The sequence below is a fragment of the Nanorana parkeri genome, unplaced genomic scaffold, assembly GCF_000935625.1.
Source record: "Nanorana parkeri isolate BGI_ZX_2015 unplaced genomic scaffold, ASM93562v1 scaffold270, whole genome shotgun sequence".
Lineage (NCBI taxonomy): Eukaryota > Metazoa > Chordata > Amphibia > Anura > Dicroglossidae > Nanorana > Nanorana parkeri.
Window position 1 is genome coordinate 498,979 of NW_017306538.1, and position 20,863 is coordinate 519,841.

General features: G+C 42.5%; 1 protein-coding gene across 1 annotated transcript in view; it reads right to left on the reverse strand.

The window, feature by feature from the left end:
- Nucleotides 1-1,591: 1,591 nt before the first annotated feature.
- EFCC1 (EF-hand and coiled-coil domain containing 1) overlaps nt 1,592-20,863 on the reverse strand; it is an 85,910-nt gene continuing 66,638 nt past the window's right edge. Inside the window, exons 4-8 of the mRNA XM_018557171.1 lie at nt 19,667-19,793; nt 18,353-18,515; nt 17,217-17,375; nt 7,639-7,708; nt 1,592-2,209 (exon numbers count right to left, since the gene is read on the reverse strand). Coding sequence (XP_018412673.1) covers nt 2,076-2,209; nt 7,639-7,708; nt 17,217-17,375; nt 18,353-18,515; nt 19,667-19,793 — 653 coding nt within the window. The 3' untranslated portion in view covers nt 1,592-2,075. The remainder of the gene's footprint in view (nt 2,210-7,638; nt 7,709-17,216; nt 17,376-18,352; nt 18,516-19,666; nt 19,794-20,863) is intronic.

The window sequence follows — 20,863 nt, forward strand, 5'->3', positions numbered from 1 at the left end:
GGCAACCTCGGCACTAAAGCTAAAACTACAAATCCTATCATGCCTGTGGCTGTCAGAGTCTTGCAATGCTTCATGGGACTTGTAGTTCCACAACAGTTGGAGTGCTGAGGTTGCCTACCTCTGGATTAGACACTATTAGAAGCCAATATATTGTGCTGCCTGGGAATATGAAGACAATGATATACTGACAGGAGCAGAGACCAGAGTGAACAGAGGGATGTATCATGAGTCTGCAGCTTCTCTTTCACTGCACAATCAGCAGGTAGTTGTGTTGAGATGTCATCACTGTATTCATTCACTGACATCTAATATAGGTTGAAACATGTTAATGACATTTTAAAATTTGTTTTCAATCCGTTTAAATCTGACACTTTCATTAAAGGAGAACTATGGGGTCAGTGTTTTTCCCCATAGTTCTCCTTAGGGTAACGGGAGGACACAAACTAGCGTCCTCCCGTTACCCTAAGCTCAGTATACCGCGAGCTCGCGGTATACTGAGACGCCGCAGCCGGAGCGGATCCCGACTTAGACGACGGGATCCGCCCAGCTGCGTGAGTGACAGCTGGCTCTGCCTATCTAGAGGCAGAGCCAGCTGTACCCGCCCCCTACCCCATCCGTTCCACCAGTCAGCGCTGGCAGATCGGAGCGGGGAGAGGGGAATCCAGCCCCTCCCCCTGTCACGGTAGAGAGCCGTGACAGGATCGAGAGGTGAACGAACCCAGTATGTCTTCTCTCACCTCCCGATCTACTGAGCCGACCTGTGACAGTCTCATTGTCACAGGTCGGCTAGAACTATGAGGTGAGTGAAAAGCACTCACCTCATAGTTCTCCTTTAAGATGATTCCTGTTGATTTGAGATGAGATCAAGTTCAGACCGGGTTCGTTATGAACCAGAGCTCCTCAAAACCCAGAAGGAAGCTCCTTCCACTGCTGTCCAATCGGCTACAGCCGAGGAATTCCACACCTGCAACTGCACATAAGCAAAGGGCCGGGATGCTGTGATGTCATTGACCTTAAATGGCCACAAGGCTATATTTGGTCAAAAACATTTACCTAATATGGCTATGTGGTCATATATGGTAAATAATGTTAGCACTGAGCTACAAAAAGGATGAGAAAACGTGAAAAACGATATTATATGGAAAAAAAAATGGGATTTATTTTATGATTGGTGGTAGTTTATATGGGCTGGTTATGATACGCAGTACCACAAATAAATGTCATCCAGTTTGGGTTACATCTACTTTAACTGTAAAGTGGTGTCATCCACCTGGCTGTGCTGTGTAGCAGAGCTGCATAAATCTCAGCATTGGATGGAGATACAAATCTTTTGGCAGCTAAAACAGTTCCCTTATATGTTTTTCAGCTGTTTTGTTTGCTTGGAGTTCAGGAAAATAGAGCGTAACATCTATTTACAGGGAACTACAGTACAATATCCCTTCATCATGTATCCTGAAATAGGACACATATGAAAATCAGATTCTAGCAACAGCTCAAAATAAAACATGGCATTCTTTTTTTTTCTTGATCAATCTGATTTTACACACTCATCCTAACCAGAGCAATTTGTCAGATGTATCGATCTGTTTATCAGACAACGTATATCATCACCTGCATTAGCCTTGGCCGTGTAAACAGTTGATCTGTAAGTTTATTAGCTCAGCCGTCCTTGCTGTAACACTGCAGACTGTCACTCCTAGCCCGGGGAATCTGTCATTTTTATTGCTGTGTCTTCATTTTATTCCGGAAAATATTCCAATTGATGCTGCTCCCCGTATGACTATTATTGAACTGCTGAATGATGAGCTCTGTTCAGCCGCATGGAGCACCTGCAGGTAGAACTATATAAATAATTTTTATCTGTGTCAACAAACGTTGATGTTTTGTGAGTTTATTCATTCAGCTCTACCCACAATGCTTTGCTTCGACATGGTGTGATTCAGATACAAGAGAGCAGCTTGAGGCAGATGGATTAGAGCCAGTCTGTGCTGATCAACAAGCGCCTATGAGCTGATAGCAGGCAGCCTCTGATCAGAGGTGTACATTCATGAAGGAGCTGTAGGTGGCGCTGTTGTTCAGCAAGAGATGACTAGTGAGTTGGTCAACGATGGTGCTTTGTTGTCTTTATTCTTCTGTTGGCTCTGGTGGAGCTCACAGACCGACAGTTCATGACGCAAAGTGTCCAAGACTTCATAAATATGTTCCTTTCCTGGAAAATAAAAGGGTTTGAAAATTGCACAATATGTGATAAATTGACTTTGAAATCCAGGCACATAAATAATAATAATTAATAAAGATACCAATGAAAGATATATTTAATAATAAAATAATAATAAATAAAGACACAAATTAAAGTTATATTACAAAAAAAAATAAAATAATATAAAGGGCAAATTAAAGTTATATTAAAGCCAAAATGTTTTTTAATCTATTTTAAATGCTGATTAAATCACTTACAATGGACGCTGCTTCTTAATGTATGGAATTTCCTACAGAATCGGTTGGTCCCCTGAGCACTGGCCCTGATATCCTGTTTTATGGTGGCTCCTTTCCCTTGAAGGGTCCTATGGATCTACCCTTGTGTGCACAAGCAAGCTGTGTGTCTCCACAAACACACAGGCATAGCAAGGCAAGCCACTCCCCTACCCTTCACTCCCCTCCCTCTTTCCCTTCTCCCAGTTAGTAGCTAGACAGGTACTGGAGACTGTACTGTCCTTTGTGACCTTATACTGGACAGGAAGTTCACGGAAGCTGAGGTGAGAGAGTTGGAGCTGTTCAGAAACATAATGACTGTAAGCACTGTAAGGCAAAAATTTAAGAAATACTTTGTATTTGTATATATATGTTTGATTACGTTTCATTATTGAAAAACAGTTTGAGAGTTTAATACTACTTTATTTAGCTCTGCAATCATAAATACATAAAAAAATGTTGTGTTTTTTTTAATGCAAGTAGGATTTTATTTGATTTAGCATCAGCCTCTTGCAGTCTACTGTACAGAACAGTTAAGAGAAGGGGATGGATAAGCAGCACATGAAGCCAATCAGGTGTGCTGAGGTGCAAGTAACATGCTGATATAAGGAGTGACAGAGAGAGTAGCTCATTAGTGTGCTGCTTCTCCTTTCACTGTTCATTCACAAAGGTGGGTGTGGGGAGAGGACCTGTAAGTGAAAGTAAAATTGCAGCAAAGAAAGATCAGGTCCCCTTCAATTCTAGACAGGGCTGTGCAGAGCTAAATATCAGAGCTGGATGGACAGAGTTATACATAATTTGGCAAGGAAACAAGGCTCTTATAAATGTATTTTATTTAAGTGGATGTAGCTCTTTGCCTTCCTCTTAAAAAAAACATTCTCCTTAAACTTTAAATCAATTACCATTTTCTATATGAACACTTAGCCACCTCTTAAAGAAGAACTCCACAAAAGTGTTCTTAACGCTTGCGCTGGGACTACCATTGGCTACAAATTACCAACGCGTTTCGGGGGCTACAACTTCCCCCTTTATCAGGGCAGAATGGAAATAATAAAGTTTTGGATGGGCCCAAATCATGGCTCCTGAGCTGACTGCATTCAGAGGTGAAAAGACCAATTGGCCAGTAGTAATGCCAGCAAGGACAGCCAAAATGCAAAGGCTTCAGATTTCTCAATTCGGGTCCTAGTCGCTCCCCTAGGGGTCTCTGGATTCCTCCAGAAGAGCTGCCTAACCTAAGGGGTTTCCCGATTCCTGCAGAAGAGATACCTAACCTAAGCCATAAGGCTCAAGCAGTGATTGCACCCTCCCTCCCCTTTTCAGTGCAGCACTTTGTTTGTCATTTGAATGGGCTGCCTAACTAACCAAAAAAGGTGCATGCAGCTTTTTTCTGTTGCGCAATGCACATTGCTGCGTTACTGTGTATCAGTGACATGCTGTGCCTTCTGTGCTGGTGAGGCATTCCCCAGCCCCGCCCCCCAGCCTGCCAAAGCTCTGCCCCATCCCACCAAAGCCCCGCTCCCAGCTCAGTAACCAAGCTATGCGAGGAAGGGAGGAGACAGGGAGGAGCCTCCCTGTCCCTCACTTGCTTGTCACTGGTGAGTCACTGTTGAGGCAATCGATGACCTTACTGGTTTTTTTTTCTGTTTTTTTTTATGTGACAGCTTGGACCAATGGCGCTTTGCCAAACCATCCACAGAGCTCACGCCTCTAACACAGAGTAGAGGCTGTGACAGCTCTTGCCTCGCTAAGTTAGGTGGGGAAGCCCGCTGCTGTGTAACCTAACTAGCTGTTAAAAACAGGATGGCACCGCGTTACACCAAGCAAGCACGGTACCACAGTAAAATAGTATGAACGGGGCTGAAGGACAGAAATGGCTGACACTGCAAAGTTCTCTCACTCCAATCAGCAACATGCCAATCCCATAACAGCTGTATCAATTTATATAAAATGCGTTTTAGACATGCAGCTGCATCTAAGTGATCTCTTCATAAATCCCCAGTGTCGTCCACACATTAAAAGAATAGGTCAGTAGAAGATATTTGCCTGCACTACAGATCATTCTAGTACAGTTGTGAATAATCTGTGAACTGCACTGCATACAAATATGTTCCGTCCGATGTAGCCTTGAAAAAATATGTTCTGTTCGAGGTAGCCTTGGAAACCTCTCCGTTCGGAACACACTCCCGATAAATTCCCTGATTTCTAGGTCAAACGTTTAAACTAGACAGCCATGTGACTACACGTGACCACAAAGCAAATCATGAATGGTAGGTGCTCCCATGTTAACACTGGTAAAGCATAGAGCACACGCATTCATGAATTCATGAATGCAATGCATGTAATTCATATGTGTGTTTACTCTTCCAGAATTAAATGGCCAAGCTGGCAGACCTAATTCCTCGAAAGTAAGACTCGCAGAATCTGGAGCGCCCCCAGAACTCTTGAAATGTGTCTCTCCATCTGTTTCTCATTTCATTCTCCCTCACTTGCTAGAATCCATACGACACATTTTAAAGCTCTACAGTCATCTGATTCTTACAGAACTTTGTATTGCATTGGAAAACTGAAGTTTAATCTGCTCATATTTTGCCTTCCCTGGTTTATTCTTTCCCCTGTCATTAACATGCTATTAACATAAAAACTTTCTGATGTCATGGCAAGGCCAGAGTTCAGCTTCAAAGTGCTTACTCCATTTTGTATTATAAGGTTATAGCAAACCTGTTCTTCTCCCATGCAGACCTCCCACGGCATTACATGCTCACCATTCTTTCTCTTCCCCGCTGCTCCATTCAGGAAAAAAATGCCCTGTGTAAACTCTAAGTCGCGCTATACATGTGATAGCACTGGGCCAATCACTGAGCATCACATAAGCAAGTTGCATACTCCTCCATGCCCTGAAACATGGGACAATTTCTTCACACCCCGCAGGGTGAGCTCTGAGCAGCATTGAGGCAGTGGAAAGGTTAGTATGTGCTGCTACGGTTAGTATGTGCTGCAAAATCTGCTGCTGAACTCTGCATAGACAAATTACAGGTTTGCCCTAACTCTGCAGAATTGAGAAAGATTTGTTCTGTAGTTATGACCACTATCCTTGTTTTGTACCAGCTGTACACAAAGTACATAAATGGCTTCCTTTCCTGTCTTAAAGCGATACTCCAGGAAATCAAACTGTTTTTGAACTTTGCTGGGTTCCATTAAATATCTAATGTTGGGTATACTAGGTCTGGATGGCCACTGGGTGATGTAATAATCCTGGTTTTATTCATGCCGGATACTATTGTCAGCTGTGATCTTCTGGTGCTTGCACAAAGTGTTTTGTGAATGGACAAAGGGGGAGGAGGGGCAGGTAAACAAGAGGAATTACATTCTTCTTTCCAAGAACACCCCTTGTCTCTTGTTTACGACAAAATGCTCAGTATTCTGTTCACAGAACAAAAGGTGTTTTGTGAATGGACAAGGGGAGATCGTGTTGTTTACCTGTCCATCTTCTCCCCTCGTCCATTCACAGAACACCTTGTATTATGTGAACACAATATTGGGGGGTTGTAAACGGAAGGTGAGAGTGAACAACATGATCCCAGCACTGTACTATAGCCGGTACTGTCAGTCTCAGAACCAGAAGCTCATAGCTGACAGTAGTATCTGGCATGAATAAAACTAGGATTATTACCACATTCAGCCAAGTAAACCCATCATTAGAGGTAACTTACTTGGACCCAGAAAAATTAAAAAATGGTGCCTGATGGACAGACTTCTATAAAGGAGTAAAAAATGACAGTACATAAACCTGTCATCCAACTTTTACATAACTGCATTTGTTGTTTAGAAAATTCAGTACAAAAAATCAGTGATGAGAAAAATGCATGTAGCTTCATCCAATCATTTCTGAATTCTTCATGGTCTACATAACTGGGGGTGCGGCAGTGCAACCATTTTCTTTTTCAGAATGTTGGCAGCTATGTATGGGATCATTTTGTTTTAGATGTTAAACCAGTATACCCTTTAAAGTGTAAGCCCAGCCAAAACCCTTTTTTTTTCTAGTTTTGAATAGCATAGGGAAGGATTAGAACCCCTTTCCTGATTTTTACTGCAAACCAAGTAGTCATTTACGGGCAGGGGTGTCCCGAGGCCGGGTGTCACCCGGAGCAGATACCGGGTGACACCCCGCCGTGACGTCATCACGCATGCACGGTCAACCTTTTGATACCTGCCGGCGGCCATCTTGGTGATGGACGCCGGCAGAGAGAGGAGGGGACGTTCACCTTCTTCTCTCTTCTGCAACTGTCAGGCTCTCGGTCCATGACCGAGTGCCCGACTTTTCAGAGGGGGTGACACCAAAATTACTGTCAGTCCAATGGTGTCACCCAGGTGCGGGCCGCAGCGCCCTTGTGACGCCACTGTTTACGGGTTCTAGCCTTCCCCATGTCTACTAAAGAAAAGCATGTGTATTTATGTCTACAGTATGTTGCAGTTGGAGAGTTCTCCCCAATTCTTGTCTGGTCAACGTCATCAGCAAGGCCGGAAGTAAGGGGAAATATCTCTAATGTCTAATGGAGCCCTTGATAGAAGTAAAAACCTGACTAGGGTTCTAATCCTTTCCTACTCTATCCACTAGTGATAAGGTTGGGCTTGGTGTGAACCCAGTTCTCCTCAGTTTGCCCAAGCCTGCTCAAAACTGTGACCTACACCCACCCCTCCTCCTCGACCTAATCAGTTGCAGGGAGGTGCATCCCCATCCTGCAGCTATAAATCACAAAGGGGCAGGGAAAGCCCCTGCCACCACTGATTGGGTTTGGAGGAAGGGGTGGCGGTCACAGTTTTGAGCGGGCTTTTGCAAACTCAGACGAGCTGGGTTCACACCAAGCCCAGTCGCATCACTCCTATCCACAACTAAGAAAAATATTTTGGCTGTGCATACACTTTAAGTAAGGTGTGGGCAACTCCGACCCTCCAGCTGTTGTGGAACTACAAGTCCAATGAGGCATTGCAAGACTGACATATACAGGCATGGCTCCCAGGGGCATGGTCGGATTTGTAGCTGAGGCACAGCTGAAGGGCTGGAGTTGCCCACCCCTGCTTTAAGTCATTAAAATGAGAAACTACCCATGAAAGGATGATGCATTGGTTGTAATAAATAACAATTCCAGTAAACAAGCATGTTTGTACCTTGTTGGGGTTCCCTGCACATCTCCAGGGTGTTTAGTAAAACTCTTCCCAATTCCTGGTGAGAGATTTCCTGTAAAAAGCAAAAGAAGGTAAAATAAGTGAGCTGCAGGTGATCAATCATTTAGAAATAAATATGAAAAAACTGCAAATCTCAAAACTGTATGCAGATAACATTACTTTTCACACAGCACTGATTTATTCGAATATTACACAGCGGCATACACACAAAACATAATGAGAAAAGGACGGAATGAGCTATTCTATTCTATATTTCCGTTGGACATATTTTGATGAAGCTTCAAAAATAGTTCCTCCCTCCCATTAAAGGTATACAGTAATTCTTCTTGGCTCGGGCGGTAGCTTCTGCTTAATATCATGTTGCCCATGTCTTACAGTTGAACTCTAGGTAAGTATATATATATCTGTTTACCTAGAGTTTACATACAATGAGGGGAATTTATCAAAACTGGAGCAGACATAACCTGGAGCAGTGGCCTCTTTAATTTTCAAATCTCAACTAAAGAGAGAAGCTGATTGGTTGCCATGCACATCTGCTCCAGTTTTTGTCTGCTCCAGTTTTGATAAATTCCCCCCAATGTTAATGTATAATTTAAATGAAAGGTCTTTTGTTTTAATCTGCCTGAAGTTCCGCTTTAAATCATAACTTATTTAACTGCAACAGAGGGGGATGAAACTATTCTACCCTCAGTAATTACCTACGTGGAAGATACTCAAATTTGTTAATGTGGAGTAAAAAAATTAAATATTTGGTAAATCCAAACAAAACTGTTATTTCTCTTCTGGGGAGGCAACAAATAGGTTAAATCAAAATGAGCTTCTCATATGAGTTGCTAGACTCTGGCATCAGGGGCAATTGTCCCAGATCTCGTGCCTGGGGCCTAGGGTCTACTAAGACCTCACATTATTTTAGCTGTCAGGCAGCACTGGATGGAGGTCTGTTCTATGCAGGCAGCACTGGATTGAGGTCTATCCAGCCCGAAACTGCCTCTATAGTTTCGGCCCGACATCCCAGGGGGCACTCAGCAGCAACGGGGGTGCACTGAACAGAAACAAAAGACGGTACACTGAGCAGCAATGTAGAGTGGACACACTGTGCAGCACACAAGGGGGCATACTGAGTAACAACAAAAGGGGGGCACAATGATCAGCAACAAAATGAGACAATCACCGGCATTGTAAAGGGAGCACACTGAACAGGCAATGTAAGAGGGGCACACACATCACTGGCCGCCAATATGTAGAAATCAAAAAACCCTATTGAGTTACAAAAAAAAACCTTCTGAAAGCTCCATGCATGTAGAGAGCACCTATACTCACCTCTCCGGCAGTTCATATCTCCTACCTGTCCTCCATTATAGCGCTGTAGTGTATAAAGCAAGTTGGCTCGGGTTCTATTTAACCATTCCACTTGAAGCCACTCCCACTGTAACATGTGATCTGCTCTACTTTTGCGCTACTTATGCTACATAATTACTTTCCTCAGTGTGACCCAGGATTCTCCAGGTCTTTTACTATTCTAGCAAGGCCCCAGCGGCTTACTATATTTCTCTCATATGCCTGCAGTCTCTGCCCATCCTACAAAGCCCTATTGAAAATCTGACTACCATATTATTTGTTTAATCTACATTATGGAATGTGTCATATTGCTGTCATTTGGCTTAATAATGGCCAAGCTATCTTGTTGATGGTGTGAGACATTTGATATCAGCACTGTGTTTTATGCCTGACAATGGAAGAACACCCCCATATGCTGGACTATGCTTACTCAGAAAGCATTACGAATCAGAATGACACGTAGACAACATTTTCCGAAAGAGAGGCCAGCAGTTGTATAATTTATATAATATATTTTACAAATAATCCTTTTGTAAGTGGTTTATTCATGACATTGGTCTTGCAGAGCATCTAGAATAAAAATACTTGCCCTTTCCGTTCACATGATCTGGCTCTAATTGAAACACTGTAGGGAAGCCATATAGACAACAGAGAGACAAGGAGAAAGTGGGGAAGAGTCACTCCTCTGAATCATTCAGCTATGGGTAAAATCTGAGCTTTAGCTATTGAGCTATATAAACAACTACATGCAAAGCAGTTGATTGGCCTGGTAAATAGGCGATACGGTGTCCAGATGTGGGTACAACAATTAGTCAATCACATATGTAGGAAATAACATTTTTGGGACAGTTGTGTATACAAATCATTTACAGAATACCCTCCATAGAAAGCAATCCATCATTTTACTCATAAGTGAAGACAGCTTTGACAGCTATCACTGGAACTGATATCCCTGTGCTATTCTGGTGACAACTGTAAACGTTTGGATTTCCCTCATGTGCTGGTCACAATGGTTACCAGGGCCATAATAATGGTGAATCTTCACAAACTTGCAGAGGTTTTACCAATTGTATCCAAAGCAAAGAAACAACAGTTTTGATTGGAGTACTACTTTAAGGTGTCTGCACACAATAGAGAATGTTCACCCAATCCAGATCAGGGACCATCAGTTTATTTGTAGGTCCTCCATGACCCTGGCTGAATTTTTCCTCCTGCCCGTGCACCTTCCCCCAACTTTTCCCTTGAGATTGATAACACAACTATCCATCCCTCCCCAAATGCCAAGGTGCTAGGTGACATCCTTGACTCGGACATCACCTTTCTGCCCCACATCCAATTACTATCCAATTTCTGCCGCCTTCACCTACGTAACATCTCCAAAATGCGTCCCTTCCTCACCAATGAAACCGTTAAATTACTCATCCACTCCCTTGTTATCTCTCGTCTTGACTATTGCAACTCCCTACTCATTGGCCTTCCACTACACACGTTATCCCCCCTTCAGTCTATCATGAACGCTGCTGCTAGACTCATCAACCTTACCAACCGCTCAGTGTCTGCAGCCCCCCTCTGCCAATCCCTCCCTGGTTTCCAATAGCCCAAAGGATACAATTCTAAATATTAAAAGGAGAACTATGGGGTTAAGGCTTTTCCCCATAGTTCTCCTTAGGGTAACGGGAGGACACAAACTAGCGTCCTCCCGTCACCCTAGGCTCAGTATACCGCGAGCTGTAGCTCACGGTATACTAAGATGCCGCAGCTGAAGCAGATCCCGACAATTGTGCCGGGATCTACCCAGCTGCGTGACTGACAGCTGGCTCTGCCTATCTAGAGGCAGAGCCAGCTGTACCCGCCCCCTCCCCCGTCCGTTCCACCAGTCAGCACTGGCAGATCGGAGCGGGGAGGGGGGAATCCAGCCCCTCCCCTGTCACGGCAGAGAGCCGTGACAGGATCGAGAGGTGAGCGAACGCCGGTATGTGTTCGCTCACCTCCAGATCTACTGAGCCGACCTGTGACACAGGTCACAGGTCGGCTAGAACTATGAGGTGAGTGAAAAGCACTCACCTCATAATTCTCCTTTAACAACCACTTACAAAGCCATCCACAACTCTGCCACTGGTTATATCTCAAACCTTGTCTTCAGGTATCACCCAAACTGTCCCCTCCGCTCTTCCAAAGACCTCCTGCTCTCCAGCTCCCTCATCAACTTCTCCCATACTCGCCTCCAGACTTCTCTAGAGTCTCTCCCATTCTCTGGAACTCTTTACCCCAACTTGTCCATCTATCTCCCTCTCTGACTGCCTTTAGATGATTCCTAAAGACTCATCTCTTCAGGGAAGCCTACCCCACCTCAACCTAACCACTGAACCATCACATTCTCAAACAATTCATCCTCACATAGCTACCTCCTCATGTATCACTTCCCCCTCCCTTCTAGATTGTAAGCCCTCAGGGGCAGGGCCCTCCTTACTATCTTGTCTTGAATTGTATTGTAATGTCTCCCTTATATTGTAAAGCGCTGCGCTATATAAATCCTGTATAATAATAATAATTATACCAAGTTTGCTTAGGGAAAAGTCAATCAGTTGGGTTGGATTTTATCAGCCAATCACTTCATAGGCATCTGATGTGAACCTGCACGATCTTTCACCAGAATGATCATTTAGGGGCCAGGCTATACATACGCAGGCGGCTGTCAACCAATGTTTGTAGGCAGCTTTTTGCACCTTAGTACAAAAAAGGAATTTGTTGAGCAGATGGAATGCAAAGCCCGGTCAATTCCATTATAGTTGCTGCTAATTATCTTTTGGGCTATTTCAGTTAATCACATCCCTTCCTGCCTTTTCTGTTAGGTCTGCATAACATTACTGTATGGCTAGCTGTAAAACTACATAAACAGAGACTCTGCTCAGGCAGTGAGTCACAGAGGCAGCACATATGCGCTTCATATCGCCTCTGGTACATCAAAAGGGCATCGCTGGCCCATGCTAATGTTTAAATAGAAAGATTTCTAAAGTACACAAGTAGAGAGACTGCAAAGCTGCTGCAAAACAGCTGTTGTCTTCAAAACTGCACAACAGATATGCTTTCATTTTTTCTGCTAGAGTGAATTACATAGCCTCGGTAAGGTCAGTAAAAATAACTTTTCTGTAGAAAAAGAAGTTAATAAAAGCCACATTTTTTTTATTATTTTGGATAGAAAAGGGTAGGGTTAAAACCGCTGTAAGTTGTGTGTCGCATTAGGGAGATTTCCCTTCACTTCCTGTCCTGTAGACTCAACAGGAAGTGAGAGAATACCTATCCAGTGAAGGAAGTCTTCGCTCCTAGACAGCTGGCAAAAAATAAGTGGCTCTATTCGAAGAATTTCCTTCTATTTCTCTTTTTTTTTACTTTGCTCATGTGTGCCCCTTGCTCTGTACCATGTGATTACTGAGACCAATCAGAGCAATTACAAACGTAAACAATGCTAAAGACCACATTTGCGAATGAGTTCACAAGCATTAAGTAAAGAGCCAATGAGAGTGGCTTTGTACCTTGTGATCACTGTGAGCAATCACGTGTAAACACCGGCTGTGATGAGCAGCTAACCCTCCCCTTCCTATAAGCAAGTGCTGATTGCATCCAGTGCCAGTGCCAGTGTGTCCCAGTTTGCAAATCACAGCATGTGCAGTGTTTCTAATGTTCCTGCCCCCTTATATTAAAGATTGTCCGTTTTTTGCCCATGTATTATAGCAATTGCCCATTTGTTGCTCATGTATTGCTACAACTGCCCATTTGTTGTCCTTGTAATACCACAACTGCCCTTTTGTTGCCCATGTATTGCTACAACTACGCATTTATTGTCCTTGCAATACCACAGCTTTTGTTGCCCATGTAATGCGACAACTACCCATTTGTTGTCCTTGTAATACCACAACTGTTGTTGCCCATGTATTGCTACAACTACCCATTTGTTGTCCTTGTAATACCACAACTGCCCTTTTGTTGCCCATGTATTGCTACAACTACCCATTTGTTGTCCTTGTAATACCACAGCTTTTGTTGCCCATGTATTGCGACAACTACCCATTTGTTGTCCTTGTAATACCACAACTGCCCTTTTGTTGCCATGTATTGCTACAACTACCCATTTGTTGTCCTTGTAATACCACACCTGCCCTTTTGTTGCCAATGTATTGCTACAACAACCTATTTATTCTCATTGTAATACCACAACTGACCATTTGTTGCCCACTTACCATCACATTTGGCTGGTCTTGCAAATCATTTTCACTGTTTGGATATATGACACATATGATTTACACACACTGATAAACATACTCCCCCAATGTGCCCTAAAGATGCTTGCAATAAATATGTTAAAGTGACAATAAATGTATGAGTCAAATCTTAAAAATGCATGGAAGCGAGCTTGGAGCGGTGGCTACTTCACAACACACACAGGGACCTTGTGGAACAAAAGTAGCCACCCTCCAGAAGGAAGGACAGTACCAGCACCAATTCAGAGATGATTTAAGAATCTACAGCCAAGTGATACACAAATAAGATACATTTTTGTTACTAGTTAGGGAACTTGAATGCATTTATAAGATTTAACTCCTGAGTTTAGTGTCACTTTTACTCTTATGCTGATATTTGTGGATTCATTTGTAATGACACATTTATTGCGTTTATTTCAAAAATAAGTAGGATTTTTTCCTTAGTTCCCTGAACTTGATTTTGAATACTATTGAAAATATATTGTGAGCACCTAAAAAACTTCCCTTACAGTTTGATACACGAGTTTTTCTCCTGAAATCTGCTGAGGACTGGACAATGAATCCACAAACCGTGTCATTGCAACTTGTTTGTTTTGTGATTCATACAAACAGCGACAAATAGGAAAATGATACACATTTATTACAGCTCGCCACGCTTCTACTTTAGCGAACAAAAAGATTGACTGCATCTTTATGAATGCTAACAAGGCTGCATATAAACTGAAATATTTAAACAGTTTAATTTGCAGTACACAGTAAGCAAGCTCTCATTTCCATTAGGCTCTCTGAATCAGAATCTTACATAGATAAGCATTTTATTTACAGCGTGTCCCGGCAGCAAAGGGCTGCCGTTGTTTTTGGATCCTTCATCATAGCTCCATGTCATTACCTCCATTTAAAAGAAAAATATTTTTTTCCATCCCAGCACTTCTGAAGAGTCTCACACATACATATTCATAACAAATAATGAGAAAAGTCACAGCAGAGGGAGGCTTTCAGGAAATGTGAATAATTCTTGATGCAATCTATAAAATGCTAACAGCTCTCGGTCGTAGTTCAAGGAAGTCAAGGTCTTAAAGCGGACCTTTACACTCAAAAATCAAATTCTACCAATGCACCCCTCTATGTATGATGAATTATAATAACATAGACATGTCAGGTGTAAAATTTTGTGATTTTGAAATACTTACACTTGCAGAGCATTCACTTCCTGCTTTAAAAGTGCAACATGTCTTCAGTTTGCCAAAGCAATGCACACTGGGATTGCCTTGTCATCAGCAGAGCATTGCTGGGAAATCTCATCTGTAATCTCAGGAGATCTCAGGGAAAGGCATTTTTCTCCCCTGAGATGATGTGCATGGTCACATGTTCTAGTCACATGTCTAGTCACATGTGCCAGAAATCCAGGAAGTAAATGGAGAGCTAGTAATCTGCCTGTAATAAATATGGCCACTGTCAGAAGACTGAAGGAGAGAAGAGAAATAAGGTATGCAAAAAATACAAAGCCTGCAATTATCTTGAAGTTTGTGTTTGAAGATTATCTTAACTAAACATTTCTAAAGGTTTGTTTGTTGTTATTTTAAAGATATGAGTAAAGGTCCTGTTTAAAAGGAGAAGTTTTCAAAAGGATACTTTCATTTCCTGTACTACAGCTATGATTCATGTTTTTAAGCATATGTCCTGCCAAAAAGGTTTTCTTGTTTTGGATAGAGTTAGGTACAATTTGAACCCGTCAGGTTTTTACTGCTATTCAGGGCTCCGTAAGAGAGATTTCCCCTCACAATGTTCCGATGACAACAGTTTTACTAGACAGGAAGTAAAAATCTGCATAGGCAAACCAGAGAAAACTAAAAATGCGCTTTTTTTGTAGTAGAGAAGGGAAAGGCTGTGACTTTTTATTTTTGTTGCCAATTTTCCCTCGCTTCCTATCTGGTGATACTGTTGTATCCATGACTGTGAGGCCTGGTTAACACTGAGTGTATTGTTGCAGCTGATTTAGCACGACAAAAAAGCTTCCCCTAAAAAATCCCATTCACTCTTATGGCCCCTGTTCACACCTGAGCGTTTTGTCGCAATAAGCAAAACGCCTGTCGCTGGAAAAAGTTTATAAGCTTCTTTTTGCAGATTACAGTTTGTTTTGTCCCCATAGAGTCAATAGAAAACTATTGGAAACACGCATTGCAATTGCATGTTTTTACGCCTGTTTGTGTTACAATCTGCTCATAAAAACATGCATTTTATGCACATAAAAACCGCAAAAACGCGTGAAACCCTATTGCCTAGGTGTGAATTATGTCTAAAGCTGGCTCATTTAGCACTCATCTCAAACGCAGGTCAGCAGATTCCCAATAAGTTCAATACATCAGTTTAGATGAGAGTTTAGAGGCTGTGTTTAAACTCCTTTGCTTTGCATTGCGTTGCTTTGAACATAGAATATCCTGTTGAAGTACTTTAAATTGCAGGAAAAGCAGGCCAAATGCAGCCTTTTTATGCCAAAAGGTGGGTTTTGCTTTCAAACGCATGGATTTGAGCAGTGCTGCATTCAAAACAAAATGGATGCTTTTTACAAGATCGGCCTACATGAGCCCTAAATAAGGAACTCCACCAAGTTCTGAGTTGTAGGAGGAACGTTTACCAACTATCTAAAGTGCTTGTTATCAGTAGGGATGCACTGATTCTGTTTTTACGGTATCGAGTACGAGTACTGATTTTTTTTTTCCTCCAGTACTCGCGGATACTGAATACCAATACCGGAAGACCCTTTAAGGAAGCTGGGCTGCGAGTAATGACTCGCCCCCTGGCTTCCTGATTATCCGGAAAGCCGGCTTCATGCTCCCTCATCACCAAGTCGGTGCACAGCATACATCATTAGTGCCCCTAGATGCTGCTGAGGATTGTAGGAAATTCCTATACTCCTTAGCGACATTTCGGGGTGCTGGTGCTGTGTGAATGGCATCCACCCAGCTATACACTGCGCAGAAATGTTACAAAAAGACCCACATAACATGCATATTTGCACCTCCGCCAAAAGAGAGATTGCAAAGAATTGGCTGTTGTCAACCCTGAGTCTTGCCAGTATCATAACTCATGTCAACTGGGTGATGGCCCAGGAAAAGCGAACTGCACAACTTGAGGACAAAATGACCAAATTTGAGACTACCTGGTCCCCTTGGTTTGACAAATACTTAGCCCCGACCACCCCTCGTCGCCTTTGCACTCTGTGAAAGAACTTACTATCATCGCCCTCTTGATCGCTCTTTAGTACTTAAGTACGGCCCGACCACCTCCTTCTCTTCTGCCACTTGACCGTCCTTCCACCCCACCTCCCCTTCTGTCTGCGTGACCCCTATGTTCCTCATTGTAATGTCTGTGTTTAATGGTGCCATTGCCTATACAATAAAGTTACGAGGTTCTCTACCCATGTTGGGTGTTACCAAATGACCAAACAATCTGCTTATACACTGAGCTACCGTTTAATCCATATGTGTTATTTTTTCCTCATGGACTGACATCTGCTCCCAAACGAGACATCGGAAAACAAAGATTGGTGCTCATACGAACTCACCCTGGAACATTAGTCTCTATGTAACCTCTGTTATACCTTGTCATAAAGTCCTGACCACGATCTAGGCACCATCTATTGTTTTCTGCTGACTGGTCTTTTGTGATGAAAACAATAAAACATTTATATGAAGAAGAAAAAAGACCCACATAAATAGACTTACTAAAACAAACACCTAATATGCAAACTTTATGGTATTATTGTACTCAAACGACACCGTGCAGTTTAGTTACTAAATGAGTTTAGGCTATTCACTCAGCAAAGTGAATATACTTTGCAATGGATTTGTCACTCAACTTAGTGAATGCGGTCAAGCTCTGCTGACTTCAAATTATCAATTTAAGTGCAAGTGAACAGCTTAAACTCCTTTAATAAATCAACCCCACTGAGTTCTCTCTTACCAGGTCACGTAGTTGCTGAAGAAGCTGTAGAACATCAAGAAGTTTCTCCTCAATTAGTGACAGCCGAACTCGCTCTGTTTCCAGCATTTGAAGATCTATCCTCAGCAATTCATTTTCCTCAGCTTTCCCTTCCAGTTCTTCAATGAATGACCCCTTCATCTAGGCAGTGGTTAACATCAATATATTAATGATCAGGTATATACATATATCATGGGGATTACAACCTGTTGAGTTAGTCAACCCCACAATAAGAGGTGCAGGGTATGTTCTACTGCTGCTTCTCACAGAAGAGAAGGCTACACACAGGAGAAATTGTGCTGCAGGATTTTAGATGAAACGCTGGCATCATTGAGACAGAGATACTGGTAAATTTACAAAAGCAAGCTGCACTACTGCATGGGTCAGTGTTTAATAAAACGTTATTCGTAGGAACAGCTAGTATTCCCTGCCAGAGTCCTTGACATTCCTTCTCTAATGTGGCAAAATCATAGAGGTGAAAGAAATTAAAAGGGGTTATATACAAACATGAGAGGGGAGCAAGGGAATGAAGGGAGGGGGGAAGGTAGGAAAATATATAGAAAAGAGTACTGGGAAGGGTGGGGAAAAAGAAGGTGGAGGAAAACGAAATTGCTCATAATAGTGGGACACAGCCCATTTAAAATACAACCCTTGCCACAATTAATCTTTGAGCTGTGTTTCTTTATGAAGTGATTTGCTACATTCGCATTTTTCAGTTTTTTTTTATTTTATTATAAGGACATTTCCAAAATCAATCTCACAATCTCGCTGTGGTCCTACCAACATATTAAATTTGACATTCTTCACAGGTCAGTATGTAAATTATATAACTGATACTGATAATGCTGATTGTTAGGTCCATCCAGTATTGCTAGGTTTTTATAATTTGTGGAAGTGATCACAACTAGAACAGCTACATAGAAACCATTTAAACATTCCATTAGTACATACTCAAGTTGTCACTTGTTTACTACAGAGGTCTAGGTATACGGTAACTACTTAAGATAGGTGCTTTCCTAGAAGCAATCTGCTTTCCCGTTTTAATATGTTTTAGATAACCGTGACCTCTCCTATCACCACCTGCAAACAAATGAGCCCTGATTCTGACCATTCCTTACCTCTTCCATTAGGACCTCCATATCTTTCATTTCCTGCTCCTTAATTGCCAGCTCTTCCATCATTCTGGCAACCTTCTTGACCAATAGGAAAAGCATATTCTTGTGATTAATACCATCTGACCTGATATCACACAGGAGCTTCCTCATTCCCCTGTCTTCACACCTAGCAAAATAAATTCACAGGCTTATGTATACTTCAGATATATTCTTCACCTCATAATTCATGTCACGCCAACTAATAAATAAGAAAATTCATAATATTCAGAAGTGTGAGGGCAATTCAGAACTGCAAGTTGGAATAACTATTAACTGACTGACACCCTTTTTGTCTACGGAGTATGACTGTGCACGACCGACCACTTTTAATGGAATTTTCTTCTTCTCAAGCTTTAATTAATCCCAAGCAGTGCAAAGCAACAGGTTCACTCTAATAGTGGCCCCAGCTGCTTATACTTACTTTCCTTTCATTCCTATGCTGCTCTTTTCAGCTGCCAGGAGAAAAGAAAGAAGGTGCTGTGTAAGCTCTAAGGCATGACCCGTAGCTCCCCATCCCTATGTGACAGCGTTGGCCACCTAAATGGTCCATCATCAAGAAGCATGCCTCTCGCATGGGAGAAAGAGGAGTGAGCCACATGCTCTCCGATACTCAGAAGTACTGGGTACTTTTCTTCATGCCTGGTGGATCAGAGATAAAGGGAAGTTCAGTATGTGTTGCTGCTTGAGCTGCCATTAAAGTGAGTCTGTTGGCCTGTGTGGGCAAAGCATAGGCTCACCTAAAACTTACAAGTGACTACTTGTAAGCATCAAACCCCTCTTCAACAATATTGATTTGTTATATTATGATTGTATTGTTCCATTGTACAACTCTTTTAAATTGCAGGATTGTGAACTGCCACACTCCATTTAATACTCCAGATACATGTTTATTTAATGTAGGGTTGGGGCGGGGACAGTATAGAAATTTTTTCTATACTTGCTATACTTTCTGCTCCAGCGGTCTAAGGTCCTGTGAGTCATCAAGTCCAATACAGTGTATTAGACATAAGGGCACCAAGGGACATACTATCGCTGGAGCAGAGGAGGGCACAGGATGGAGGGGGCACTTTAACAGCTAACCAGTTGCGAGGATCGGGTGAGTATAACTTTGTTATTTTCGCACCTAGACGAACACTAGCACCTAATCCTTGCAGTGCAGGGGTAGCCCTACTGCAAGGCTTAACAATTTTTTCCCCCAGATTCCTTCTTTAAGCTTAATTTTATTCTTCATTGGTGACCGGGTTGTTACCTTTTGTCTAAACTCTGAGCATTACTCACCCACTTGCACAGCATGAGACATTGGTTAGAATCTGTCGCACTTCTGCTGCTGTTTCCCCAATCCACCTTTCCTCCTCTTCATCAGATGCAGCTTGTCCTTCTACTGAGCGAAACAACTGATCATCCACTAGAAAATGGGAAAAAGCAGAAGTTCTAGGACATGTATCAGCTCTTTTTACAATCTATATAGTAAGCACCTACATGGATGGCTGCATAACGTACTCAGTCTGCAGTTTTAGTACTTCGATGACGAGCTAGATAAGGTCAAGTATGCTGATATCCATTACAACTTTTGTGATGGATTGGTGACCATGAAATTCTCTGCATTTAGTATTTCATACCATTTCTAGACTTTACTAAGGACATGGCTGACAAAGAGAAGCAAATATTACAGAAAGTGTTTTTCCACTGCAGCATATACAATTGATCAATAAAATAATATGATGAATATTTTCACTTAAACACATGCTAATGTCCTCCTGTGACCCAAAACTCAGCATATAGCGGGCTATTGCCTGCTATATACTGACAGCGCAAAGCTGCGCTGCCCGAGATGGATCACGACAATATTGTCAGGGTCCACCTGCTACCTGATTGCCAACTGTGCCCGCCCCCTCTCCCATCTGTTCCTCCAGTCAGCTCTGGAGCAATGGAGAGTGGAATCCCTGTGGGGACCTGCGACTGAGCCACCGCTCTCTGCAGGGAAAAGATCGCGAACTGAGTGATCAGTGGTATGTGATTGCTCAATTCCCAATCAATGGAGCCAACGTGTGACAGCTGCTGTGTCACACGTCGGCTCCAATTATGGGGATGAGTGTATTTCACACTCCCCACAATGCTCCTTTAAATTTTTATTATTTTTTACTATTTATCACTTTTTTTTGTTTTACATTTGCTAGCAAAAAAAGGCTAACAAGCCCCTATATGACAGCATTTGGAGGTGACAGGTTCTCTTTATGGAAACATAAGGAGTCTATTAGACTTCTGATATCTCTCCTGCCCTCCAGTACAGACGATTAAGCACTAGAATGTGCTTGATCTTCTGTTTACCAGGCATTTCAGCCGGCCTCTGACAGCTGAAGCATGAAGAGCTAGGAGTACAGTGCTTGATGCTTCAGTGATCACAGAGCAGATCAATCTGCTTCCACTGTCCTTCCTGACACTGTATGTTGTGGACCCAGGCTCCCCAGAGGAGCC